The 12,539-nt window shown below is 41.5% G+C and overlaps 1 protein-coding gene across 5 annotated transcripts; it reads right to left on the bottom strand.

The window, feature by feature from the left end:
* Positions 1–266: 266 nt before the first annotated feature.
* zfand4 (zinc finger, AN1-type domain 4) lies at positions 267–12,243 on the bottom strand. Of its 5 annotated transcripts, XM_058059013.1 has the most exons (11): positions 11,899–12,243; positions 9,000–9,336; positions 7,545–7,620; positions 7,117–7,184; positions 6,811–7,000; positions 6,568–6,706; positions 5,542–5,709; positions 4,585–4,941; positions 3,680–3,734; positions 2,900–3,017; positions 270–942 (listed from the first exon to the last, which is right to left on the bottom strand). In XM_058059013.1, exons 2-11 carry the CDS (start codon positions 9,181–9,183, stop codon positions 807–809), a joined length of 1,491 nt encoding a protein of 496 aa, XP_057914996.1. In that variant the 5' UTR covers positions 9,184–9,336; positions 11,899–12,243; the 3' UTR covers positions 270–806. The 5 variants fall into 5 exon arrangements, with proteins under 5 accessions (XP_057914997.1, XP_057914995.1, XP_057914996.1 ...); XM_058059012.1 differs by having other exon boundaries at positions 269–942; positions 4,585–5,709; positions 6,811–6,997; XM_058059009.1 differs by having other exon boundaries at positions 4,585–5,709.
* Positions 12,244–12,539: the final 296 nt, after the last annotated feature.

Raw genomic sequence — 12,539 nt, 5'->3', positions numbered from 1 at the left:
CATTAGTTCCAGGTGGTGAGGATTTTTGTGCACTCGCTGTTGCTGTTCCCTGCAAGCACTTTTATGCTTTTTTTTTTATTATTAAAAAAAAACTGTAAATATTGCAGTCTAGCAGACAAAACGTTGCTGACAAAACACATTAATATGCAAAAGAACTTTATTTGATCAAACCCCTGCAGAAATGAGGAGAGCATTTTTGCAACAGCTGAGCATAAAAAAAGACATACAAAAGATCCTTATGGCAACCACCTTACTTACTAAACATTTAAATAAGACCCGCGCCCGCCCCCGCCCCGAATACAATACACAATTACATTCACACCAGCACAAATATTTGCAATTCAAACTTGAATTTAAATAAGTTGTTTCTCTTAAGGAAAACTATGTGCACATGAGACAAGACACGAGACCTTTAAACACTTCCAAAGACAAACACAGAAATGTCAATAAAAAGATCCTTCACCACATCATGAGGAAGTTCTAAAGTGCAACTGGTCCAAACGTGTCCAAAATCAGCTGTTCTATTTGTTTTCTTCCAGGCTGCCAAAACTTAAAAAGTCAGAACATGCGGCGACATTTGACAAAAACTTACATACATGCATGAGCTTTATGGATTTTTGTCAGAAATAAACAATTTGACTTCATCCACTCATGTTTTCATTTTAACAGGACACCTCAGTCTTGAAGTCAACTTGGCTGGGGGTGGAAAACAAAGCACACATTGGTGAATAAGACCCTTTCGCTCAGTCGGTCAAAGCCTGAAGGCTTCAGACAATGCAGCCTTTAAAAGAAGACCCTGGAAGTTTCTAGATCTTAGGCAGCTTGGGAGCGCTGATCAGAGGGTTGGTGTCTTGCAGGAATCGTCTCCCCGCACCTCTGTAGTCGTAAGAGCAGTCGTGTGTCTCTGCATATCGGTGAGTGGCACAGAAGTTGCTACCACACCTGAGAGATTCAAATGAGAGATATTTTTGGTTTCTCTGCTAAAGAAAAAAATAAAACCTATAAATAGTGTTGCTTTATTTATAGTTACTACAATATATATTGATAAGAGGCAGTATCTTATTCTTGTAGTGGTCTTTTTAGATGTGTGTATTGAAATTAAGACCAACACAGAGCCGCATATTAACAATGGTTTGTTTATTTTTATACCTGTATGGCAGGACAGTTAAAATGTTACATTATTACATTTGCTATAGCAGACGTCTGCAACCCGCGGCTCTTTTATCCTTCCGTTGTGGCTCCTGCTGATTTATGCATCTGTGTAATCACCATGAAACCATGTTCCATGCAATTTTCTGCCCAAGTGTGAGGGTTAGTGTTTTCCTCATGATGCTATGCTGTGTGTCGAGTATTTCACTTGTTAGCTTCCTTTGTTGCTAATAAACAATGGAATCTAAAATGATATTGAGAGTGGTACTGGAACTGATCGATGCGGTACAACACTTATTATTGCGAATATTGTCCAAAATTGGTGAAGAAGGCTTAAGAAAAGAAACATGACTAATTTGCCAAGTAGCAACAGGTGAAGCTCGTTATACCACCAGGAAGACAGAAAGGTAATATGACAATATGCATAAGGAAACATATATGTTATCTTCAATTTAGTGGTCAAATAGGTTTTGTGTCTCCAAGTGGGTTTTAATTTGGAAGAAACAGGCCCAAATGTCTCTTTTGATACTAAAGGCTGCAAACCCCTTGGCCTATAAAGATGGTGACAGTTTGGCAACGGCCAATCGAACTGTGCTTGGCCTCACGTAACACCTCAAGCGTGGTATGCACTGAATCTTGCCCAGGCACGGCATGCGGTCGTCTCTGACTTCATACAAACACACACTCACAGTGGAGTCACAGAATGACAAGAATGCGGACGCACCAAGCATATTATTAACCAACAAAGGTCACAATTGATATAAAATGCAAATAAGCCAGACTGGAAATAGCCCACAAAGTCAGATAAATTACACTAAACAGTAGAAAGGAAGTGATGGGCTGTGGATTGAAAGCACAGTGAGTGGTGGCCAGCAGGCCCAGGAGTAGGAATCACACCCAAGTCCAGTATGGTACAAATGACCGAGTGCGAGTAAGCCCTAATGAATATGGAAACAATTCTAAACAAATTGGAGGGTGTCAAGCACCCTGGAACATTTTGTCTTAACATCTCTGTTAAGAAAGGCACTGGTAACAATATTTAGTTAGCATTCAAAATTGGACAAGTATGCTACTGACTCTAAAAACTAATGTATTGACCTGAACATAGGATGTATAGAATATATATCAGTTGTCTGCTAACTTGCCGACAACCTTTGGCGTGCATGCACTGTAGCTTACCATAAGTGCCTGCACCTGGGAAGAAAAACTCTCAACTCCCTTGGTGAGAAGGCCTATTGGTTTGCATGTATGAATCATAAAATAACTTGCCCTATTCAGGTCAATAGGGTAATTGTTGATAAGAAATGTGTGTTGGTATAATCTGCAGCTGACTGAAGGCTTAGTGTTCTATGCTTTCAAAGCTATCGTCATCCTTCTATTCTAAAACATTGCATGAGCAAACTACATGTCTTAACGTCATCAAAGCCATCTGACTAAACAGATAGCGGGAAGCTTCACACTATTTAGTAGTCCATGTTAGAGCTTAACAGTTGCACTCAATTGCATCAGATTGAATATATACGCTCCAGCTCGGCCTGGGAGACAGAAATGATGCACGATAATGTCGTGTTGAGAAACCTGGCTCGTAGCTTATGGCTGAACAAGCAGTGTAACCGTGTAAGACACTTGTGTTTCCACAGGCAAGATGAGACAACTGATGGGCAAAGTGATGAACAAGGGAGACGACAACTGGCACTAAGAGGGTGCTTTGAGGGCAACGTGGGCCATGAATTTGATTTGAGAGCCATACCTGCACTCATAGCTGGTGGCCAGGCCAGTCTTCTTGCCACAATGGAAGCAGTGCTTGGAACTCTTTTTCTTTGTGCCTGTGGGGGCCTTGACTGGAGGTAGGTGGTATGTCGGAGTTCCTTAAAGAAAAGGAAATTCACTTTATAGGACAAAGTCCAGCTGTCTTCATGCAAGTTAAATTAAATTTACATGCATTACACATGGACATAAAACACTAGGAGGAAGTAAAGGACAAGCATGATGGAAGGAACTGAGGATAATTTATAGCAGCACATAAGTACGGTGTGTGGAAAGAAAGAGCACAGATATGAGGTAAGGGTACTCAAAGTCTGCACCTTGATCTGCAACAAAAAAGACATTTATTACATTTATTGATGCAGAGCACTCAGGAGCAATATATGGCAGGGTGCACAGAGACAGACTGTACTTGTTTGACCTGCAGGCAGCAAGGACATCTTCAATTAAAATGCTGACAGTTGTCTGTGGTGCTCAACAATTATACAGCCCTCGGTTTTTGTCAAGGGAAATGTTAAAGGGCCTGACATGAGAGCATCAGACTGGATGCATAGTGAGGAACATTTTTTGGTGCCCAATCATGTTTCGGCCCAATCATCAGACAAACAACAGCAGCGTGTGCTTTAATCAGCAGCAATCAATACTTTACACTATATTTAGGAACTGCAGACCTTTGTACAACAGTTCATCTTATCAACCATGTTTTTATCATCTGCTCCTAAAGGCAACAAGCGAATGTGTGCACAGTTCTGTGTCATTGTCTTACCTATTCTCACGAATGGAGGCAGAACTCCCCCACCTGGTGCCAGACATTTGTTGGTCTAAAAAAAATAAAAAAATAAAAAAATATTTTGGAGGGAATCAATAAACAATGGTAGATTTGAGAAATGTCATGAAAGAAAAATCATGAAGACAGTGCTGGCTTTCACTTTTAAATAATGGCTGACTTGTTTAAATTTAAAGGCAGTGTGAAAATACAGTTGGGTTTCTAATTTAGATGTTTTTCTGCATATTTAGTAAATCGTGCTCTTCTGGGTTGAAAGCAGAAATTATTTTTTTTGCCTTCAATAAGAACATTTACAGTATGTTTAGTAAAATCCTGTTCCACAACCCTTTGGTTTAATTTTATTTAGACAGAATATCCCCACACACTCCAAATTGTCCATGGGTATGAATGTTAGTGTGAATTGTTGTCTATATGTGCTCTGTGATTGGCTGGCGACCAGTCCAAGGTGTACCCCGCCTCTCGCCCGAAGACAGCTGGGATAGGTTCCAGCACCCCCGCGACCCTTGTGAGGATAAGCGGTAGAAAATGAATGAATGAATGAATGAATCCCCACACACCTCCCAATTAATCAATAAACGGCATGGCATAAATGTCCATGCCATGCACTGCATTATAAAGGCCGTTGTTTGTTGCATGATATGGTATTGAGCCGGTCCTTTCTTTCTAATGTTATAGTTGCCAACATCATTCAACCCCGTATTTGCAACATTTCATTTATAAAATTGCAATAACCCAACCAAGAAACTACTATTACTATTACTACTGAAAATTAGCAGATAAATGAAAAGTGAATAAATGGTTGATTTTGATGAAATTGTGAATGCAACTCTACAAGTTACTGCAATACCTAATTGGGGAGGTAAATGATGGCTGACTGTTCTCACCGTGTGCGAGGCTGCTGATCGGTGCAAAGATGACATTTGTCGTGCGGCATCATCCTGAGGGGGCCCTGACAGCCTGGAGCAGAGGATGCCCTGTCCTATGGGAGTAGCAGGGGGCAGTCCCATTCCTCTCCTTCCACTGTTGCCGTCTACAGGTCTTGCAGAGAGGAGCTCAGAGTCACCTCGACAAGCTTGATTTGCCATCTTAGTGATGCATCGTGCTTCCCTCTTGGATAGAAGCTCTGGCATCTTGCCCAATGACTCCTCTTTAACGCCATGAAGGCGTGCTGGGTAACTGGACGACATCATGGAGTGGTGAGGGGATGAACTGCCTGGCTTTACTTGTGATTGAAGGCTGGGCTGCAAGCAGGGGACCATGGAGTCAAAAGGTTGAAAACGGGGTTTTGGGGAGCTGGAGGGAGGTGATGGCGATGGAGGGCTTAAATGGAAGGAAGTGCTGAGCTGCGTTATATCTGCTCTGCTGGTCAGAGTGTCACCACGGGTCCCAAGTGTCCAAGTACTAAGTGGGGAGGGGGGCAGCTGCTGTGGTGCCCCAACCTCAAAGGCTTGACAACCCTCCTCTGGCTGAGTAGACAAATCCAAACTCAGAGGGTCCCCAAATAAATTTGGTGACGCAGCCACCAGCCCTTCTTCCAATAAACTCATCCCAAGTGCCTCTCCGACCGGCTTCACCGGGTCAAAGGCGGCTTCGGGTGAGCTTCTGGTGCAGAGCGGGGGGAGCTGAGGGTACACACAATCCCTCATTAACCTTGTGCTGCCAATGTCCAAACGGGATACTTTAGGAGGGGGGCGAATTTTTGCAAACGCCGGGCAAGTCTCCCAGGACTCCTCCTCCTGGAGCATAAAGCAAGAAGGCGAGGGGATAGAGGGAGGCGGTCGGCGAGGGACAGAGAAGTAGGAAGAAGCGACAGCAGCAGGGGGCGGAAAGGGCTCTAGCACCTCTTGATCCACTATTGGAGGTAGCTGGCCATTGGACTGGCGAGGCTGGTTCATCTGAGGGATGGCGCGTAGGAGGCGTTGATGGTGGCGTGTGCTAGAAGGTGCAGAGGGACCGCCACAGGGATGGAGCGGGGGGGGCCGTGGCTTTGCCTTACCAGACTTCTTCGGCTGTAGAATGGAAACCAACACAAAATGGTTAAACCAGAAAATCCTTGGTTTTTACAACAATTATATTACATGGTGGAAAAAAGAAGCATGGCACACACTGGAGGAACGTAGATTTTTGGAGGTTACACAAAAGGATCTTGGCAATGACTCTTATCTCCTTGTGAAGAGGCTGGGTGTATGTGCTCAACGGCAGAGAGTGCCAGGTATCTTGTCACATAGTGGTTTGAATTTTGCAGCTTCACTATCACAGCTTTTCAAATATATCAATAAATCCTGCTGTTTCGTGGGTGTCCTATTAACAAAAATATGCACATTTGAGCAAATTCTACATATTTGTACCTAAATTAAGCACTTCCATACCAGTCGCTAGGTGTCAGTAATATTGCTATAATGTACACAAGCATCAGATTTCAAGACCATCATATTATCAAATGGAATGACTCTACACGAGTGGTTCCCAAACTTTCTACAGTTGCGTACCCTTAAGACATTTATTTTCACATTTGGAAGGAGTTACTGTAAAGGAATCTACAAAAGCATGTTTATGTTCAATGTTAGCTTTTGCTTTGGAAAGCTACATCCTGCAAACACAAGCACACCAGCTGTATAGATGGCATGCTTGCTGTGAAAGCATTGTGTGTTGTGGTAAACAATAGCAGCCATTTTCTTCCTGAGGGAATGGTGTTTAAGATGCCACACCCTGTGATTATTCGGGGCACGGCATCTATTATTAAATGCAATATATAGGACACTCTGTAATAGAGCACACAGCCACATTATATTTTCATTGAGCAATTCCAAAATGGGATGAGTCTGAGATTGTAATAAAACCATTTTGCAAGACGACAAGCTCCCTACCTTCTTGTTGAGGTTCATGTCTTCCATCTTCGCTTTAAGCAGCTTCATTTTGTTCATGGTGATTGAATTTTCAAGGCTCTGCTTTGCAGCTGCACAACGCTCACCATCCTCGGCGCATATGTTGTATACTGAACCGCCACTGAATGACCATTCATATGTAAAATTAATTTCAAGACTAAAAAGTGCATGTGTGTGTATTTGAATATGTATGTCTATTTATTAAAGCGACAACAATTTTCAGACCTGAGAGATTCGGACAGAGGAGTCAGGGAGCCATCTCCCCTGTCGACCACTCGGAAGAAGTTGAGCTGATCGCCTTCACGGTAGACTACAAACGTGACCTGCTTGTTGGCCAAGCTTTTCTCCCAACCCTCATCCTTTGTGCTCTCCATCGGCTCAACCACCTCTTTGACAGGGTCTTCCATGGTTACTACTTAAAGAGAAAGGGTTTCTCAAATGAAAGCCTGCATAATTTGGCTACCTTATTACATACAACCACTAATGTCCAGCTTTTTATCAGAATATATCAAGTGTTTGTCTTTTTCTTACCCCTCTTGGTGTTGATTGGACCTCCCCTCATAGCTAAGACTAGCTTCAACGTGCAACCCTCTGCGATGCTGCAAAAAACATATATGCTGACTATGAATGCAACAGATTATGTGCAAGATTATGTGCAAAAACATTTTCGGTCAAATTTAGAGCTTAGACTGAGAAATCCACTGGGACATTTACTTATTTTAACTATACCATCCTCTGCTTCTAAAGGCTAAGTGCATGCTGGGTGTTGTGGCAGTGTGCCAAAATCTAACCGCAGACTGATCATGTGGAAAATGAAGTCAAGTTATTATCATCACTGCAGGGAGACATTCAGGGAGTTATTCAAACATACACAACACATTGCTTGCAATCACATAAACAAACCCAGTGGATTAAGTATCAGTGTTATGAAGGGTCAGTGAGGAGAACATTTCATTTACCCATAATCATGTAGACAATGTTCATCATCCAGCTCCAGGTTGTTCCAGATGAGGTGTTGCTGGGTAACTGGGATGCCTTCACACACAAGACAGACACAGAGGTGGGTGAGAAATCAATACAGATAATATTAGGTTCAATGGCATCAAGGGTTGGCAACTCTGAAGGTGATTCATGACTGCCCTCTGCAGACATATATGTGATACTGCAAATGGACTGCAGAAATTAACCTAATGTATCTAATAGGAATGTAAAGGTGCTATGGTAGGGCTGGGAGATATGGACCAAAACTCATGTATATATACACTGTGTTCCAAATTATTATGCAAATGATACTTTTCTCTGATTTAGCTAATAGTCAATATAAATTTGTCATCATTTTCAAGGCAGCAACATTCATTTTAATGTTCCTGAAGGAAACTTCCAATGATGAATGAAAATAAAAACCTAAGATGCACTGTTCCACATTGTAATGCACAACAGACTTTCAAAGCATTTACCTGGTTAAGAACCAAAAATTGTCATTTGTTGAATTTGCAGCATGAGGTCATATTTACTGAAAAAGCTATTTCAAGCAACATTTTAATAGGCTAAGTTACATGTTAACATAACATCCCTTCTTTTATGTAGCCGTCACGATTCTTACATTGAACTTTTTTTTTGGAGTGTTTCTGCTTGAACCTCTTGCAAGATGTCAGAATAGCCTCCCACAATTGTTTTGTTTTGATCTGCCTCCCACCTTCATAGATATTTTGCTTGAAATGCTCCATAGGTTCTCAACTTAGTTAAGGTCAGGGGAAAAAGGGCGACAAACCATGAGTTTCTTTCCTTTTAAAGCAAAGACAGCGAGGTGGGTATGCTTTGCATCATGACATATTGAATTGTCATTCATGAAGGTAATTTTGCTCCAGAAGGTATGGTTCTTCATACTGTACCATGGAAGAAAGTAGTCAGTCAGAAACCATAAAGGGCCTACCAGACCTATATTGGAATATATATTGTGTAATTAGATAGCAATTGACTTAACTTCATTAAAATTATTACAAATTATATATATATTTTTTTTTTTATTTTATCCAATCCACTCAAATAAATACTTGCTGTAGTTGAATATATGAACCTCACAGCGCACGGGGAAACATGGTTGCATAGCAGAAATGCTAAACTAATGAGACTTAGGATAATGGAAGATAATGGCTTCTGTAGAAGAAAGCTTCCACTGATGAATTAAGAGTGTATTCAGTGGAGTCATGTCACCGTTTGTGAGTAGTGAGAGCGGGGTGCTCCATCACAGAAACACTGGGTTCACTGGCACGCCTCTTCGCATGCAACCTTGACATCTACTCAATACTTCCTTATTAAACCCATGTGTAACGAAGACGATGGAATATGCTGTACAAATTAAACAAAAGCTTTGCATGTACTGTAAATACACTGGGTGAGCTGGACTGTTTTACCTTCAAGCCTTTGGATCTTGGCCTTGACTGAAATTATGGCCTCAAAGGGCAACACTCGCAGCTCGAAGCACGTCCCAGTCAGGGTCTCAATAAAAAGCTCCATGGGGTCATAGAGTGGAAGCTTATAGTGAAAAGCACCCACTCTGTTGTTATTGAAGAAGGGCGGCTCCTTTCTGTCCGTCATCGCAATTCCTTTTTTCTTTTTGAGGGGAGTCAGGGGGGTACTTTAGGAAAACAGCCAAAGTGGGGGTGTGACCCAAGCTGAGGGAGGAGAGAGGGACAGGTTCTGCTTCCAGAGTTTGGAACAGTCACACATCATGTGGTGGGATGGCCGCAACTGTGAATGCAAACACAAATAACACAGTCATAATACTGTATCCAGGTCTTGGGCAGTTCAAACACTCCCTTACAAGTCTTACATTTTCTCCTATAGCAGCCAAAGATATCTATACTTAACTGCAGAGAATACCAGGCATCTGCAATCACAATGTTTGAAATAATGTCATGAGCTCCATAATTGTCCTCATAGTAGCTTTGCTTTTTCCACTGCACTTATATGTTTTGAGTTAGCACAAGTTGCCAGGGAACCTTTTGAGTGCGCACCATAGCGGAAGAATACCAGGCCAATTGTATGTGTGTGTATATGTGAGGATTGTACTTGCTGCAAAGCTCTCAGTCAAGTTAAGGTGCCTTAGTACAGCTCTAACTGTCCACTGTTTATGGCTTTCACCACAGTCACAAAATCTGCTAGGAAACTCCACCTACAATCTGAAAATTGTCCAATCTTATTGAATGAAAAATATATTTTCCTACTAATATTTAACTACTAATTGTATGCTTGTATTTTTCTAAGTAAAACAGTAATATAATTGAATCAAATGGGCATTTGGAGGATTAAAATACAAATATTTACATGTTTGTTTTGGTATTTTTAATTAGTACGCTAGTCCGAGGTTTCTTTAAGTCCTGTCTTCATAATACGCATTGCTTTCCTGTTGTCATTGCAACAACTTAGGGTCATATCTTAACTTGTGTTCACCTTCCTACAAGTTTTGGAGCTCGATTTTAGGAAAGTTTACCATAAAAGCACTCTGGACAAACCGGCAGGGTCATGAATGCTGTATCGCTAATAGGCGCAGATAGACTATACAGTGTTCCCTCGCTCAATCGCGGTTCACCTTTTGTGGATTTGCAGGTTTTTTAAGTGCAATTTTGCTTTTTAATGTATTGTGTGTGTATTGTGTTCTGCGTTCTTCTGGTGTATTAGAGCTGTATTACTATATTACAGCGATCTATTGGTGCTCTGTTGAATGTGTGTTATTGTATTTACTACTGCTATCAGTAGAGGGCGCCATATACTCATATGAGAGTTGAGGACTGTCCAGACATGTCCAGTGCATCTGAGTATGTGTAGCCAGACGCACCCATTGTGTTCTGCATTTTGATGACCACCATGCTAGAATACTGTAAATGAATCTTCGGTTCATGGAGGACAAAAACACCAGGACAGGAGCAATATGTTTTAACCAGGATACAAAAACACCACAGCCGAATGGCGCCGGCACGAGTCACGTTGAAGAAATGTAAATGGTGACAGAGATTGATCTTTAAAATTCAAATGTAATTTGAACTTTCAGAGTGTTTTATAAAACCAATTCAATCTTTTTTTATCAAGAAATATTACAATAAACAAACAAATAGTTGTACATATTACGCATCAGAGTTATTTGTTCAAGTGAATAGCCCACCTGATGTTTTGCTGAAATTTTGCATGTAGTATTGAGGAATACTCCTGCTTCTAATACCTGACACTGAAAAAAAATGCTTTTTCCAGACACGACATTCTAATTAGACATGTCTGAAATATCAACATGGCTGTCTTTTCTTTGCGGGGCAGGTGTTTGGGGATGATGACTAACTGTTGTTGCATGAGAAATCAATTCTATTGTTATCTCTTGAGTACACTAACATTATAGGTAGGACTTACAAGACAGGGAAGAGAAAGAAGAGCTTCTGAACATTTAACAAAAGGCATCGCAGTGCAAGTCCAGCAGTACAATCGCCTCATAAAACATTTAGAAACGCATTGAAGGCCTTGGCCAAAATTCAAAGATCAGGTGTATTGCAGGAGGCAGTCTTATTGGTGCGGACTGAATCGAGCCTCTGCGATACAATGTCAGTGGATGGTTCATGCAATCAGACTTCTAACATTTGACGTATTCTCCATCCTGAGCAAGGGGTTTTTAAAGGACCGTGAGAGTCCCTTCAGAGGACCTAATACACCTGGGTCGTACCCTACTCCTCGAAAACGTAGTTTTATGCTCACCCCAGACTCACTCACACACATTTTGCTTTTGATTTAAGTGGGGTCTGTTCACTTGTAGGAAATGTGTCGTGTTAGCTATTGCTAAATTACATGAATATTGTAGTTATTGTAAAGGCAGATTTATTAATGTAATCTCTTTAAAACGGATGCCTTACATTGTGAATGCAGACTAGCCCAATGTGTCTACATGTACACAAATGCATTAATTACCTTTGTGTCATCATCCTTGTGTGAAAGGCACTCAGAAGACATTCAAAGCACAATAAATGAAAATGAAGTAACACATTAGGCTGTTAAAATCGGTGCAGAACACCGCCGAATAATTATTTGGCCTTTTTGGCACTTGGATGTTCGTACATCAGGCCCGGGAATGTTATCGAAGGCCATTCTTCTCTGTAAGTGCTAACCGGCTACCCTTAGAAACCTGACAGTAAAAAGTCAAAACAACAGTAACCTGCACAGCCTTCCAGCGGGGTCAGTTAAAATGAAAAGCATTGCACATAGTAATTAAACGCTCACTTTTAAAAAGGGACACCGCTAAGCTAGTTTAAAGTGTTGTTCAAAGCTGCTTACCGTTAATACAAAGGTGGGGATCACCGTCTTTAACCGACGCTGCTATCCTTTAGCCGGGGTTGCCATGTTCGCCTACAACTCAAACAATGGCGAGCACTCACGGCTAGCTAAGTTTTTTAAGCTAGGCTACACCCGTGGGCTCCCTCTCCGGCCTGTTTCCGTGTGCTGGTGTTTGTGTCTGTCGTGGGCGGCGTTACGTTCACAAAAACACAGCACTGCATCACGTTAAACGCCACAAACGGCACGAATTGGCGTCACGTCTGCGGTAGGTCGCCATGGTCCTCTTGTTCGCCACAACATCGTTACCTGTCAACGCCGGATCCGAGGATGATTGACAGACAAAGTAACCAATTGCCGTCTGCAAGAGCTGGGGGTGGGGAAATGGACGGTTCTAATATAATTGCAGTTTCTAAACGGTTTAATCAAGGACATAAATGGTACTGTACACTTTTCTATTTCATTCCATTATGGTTGTATAGTAAAAAGTAATTTACTACCGTCACAAATGTTCATTAAATTCACCTAAAATGGCAAAACTGCAAAAAAACCGCACATTTCTTTCTCGTGATCAATAGTGTCTAATTGAAAACAACTGCAATTTATATAATTTATGGTAATGGTAATGGTTTTATTTCATTTGA

Source organism: Doryrhamphus excisus, chromosome 20 (genome assembly GCF_030265055.1).
Source record: "Doryrhamphus excisus isolate RoL2022-K1 chromosome 20, RoL_Dexc_1.0, whole genome shotgun sequence".
In the NCBI taxonomy this organism is placed as follows: Eukaryota; Metazoa; Chordata; class Actinopteri; order Syngnathiformes; family Syngnathidae; genus Doryrhamphus; species Doryrhamphus excisus.
The sequence above is the reverse complement of the archived record's forward strand: the minus strand, read 5'-3'. Positions and strand labels throughout refer to the sequence as shown.

Excerpts from the sequence above, each read along its gene's own strand:
- zfand4 (XM_058059009.1), bottom strand. The coding sequence starts at position 9,183 with ATGACGGACAGAAAGGAGCCGCCCTTCTTCAATAACAACAGAGTGGGT. Across the intron at positions 5,710-6,567 it reads ACATGAACCTCAACAAGAAG|CCGAAGAAGTCTGGTAAGGC; the intron begins GTAGGGAGCTTG and ends TCCATTCTACAG. Across the intron at positions 943-2,899 it reads GCCACCAGCTATGAGTGCAG|GTGTGGTAGCAACTTCTGTG; the intron begins GTATGGCTCTCA and ends TGAATCTCTCAG.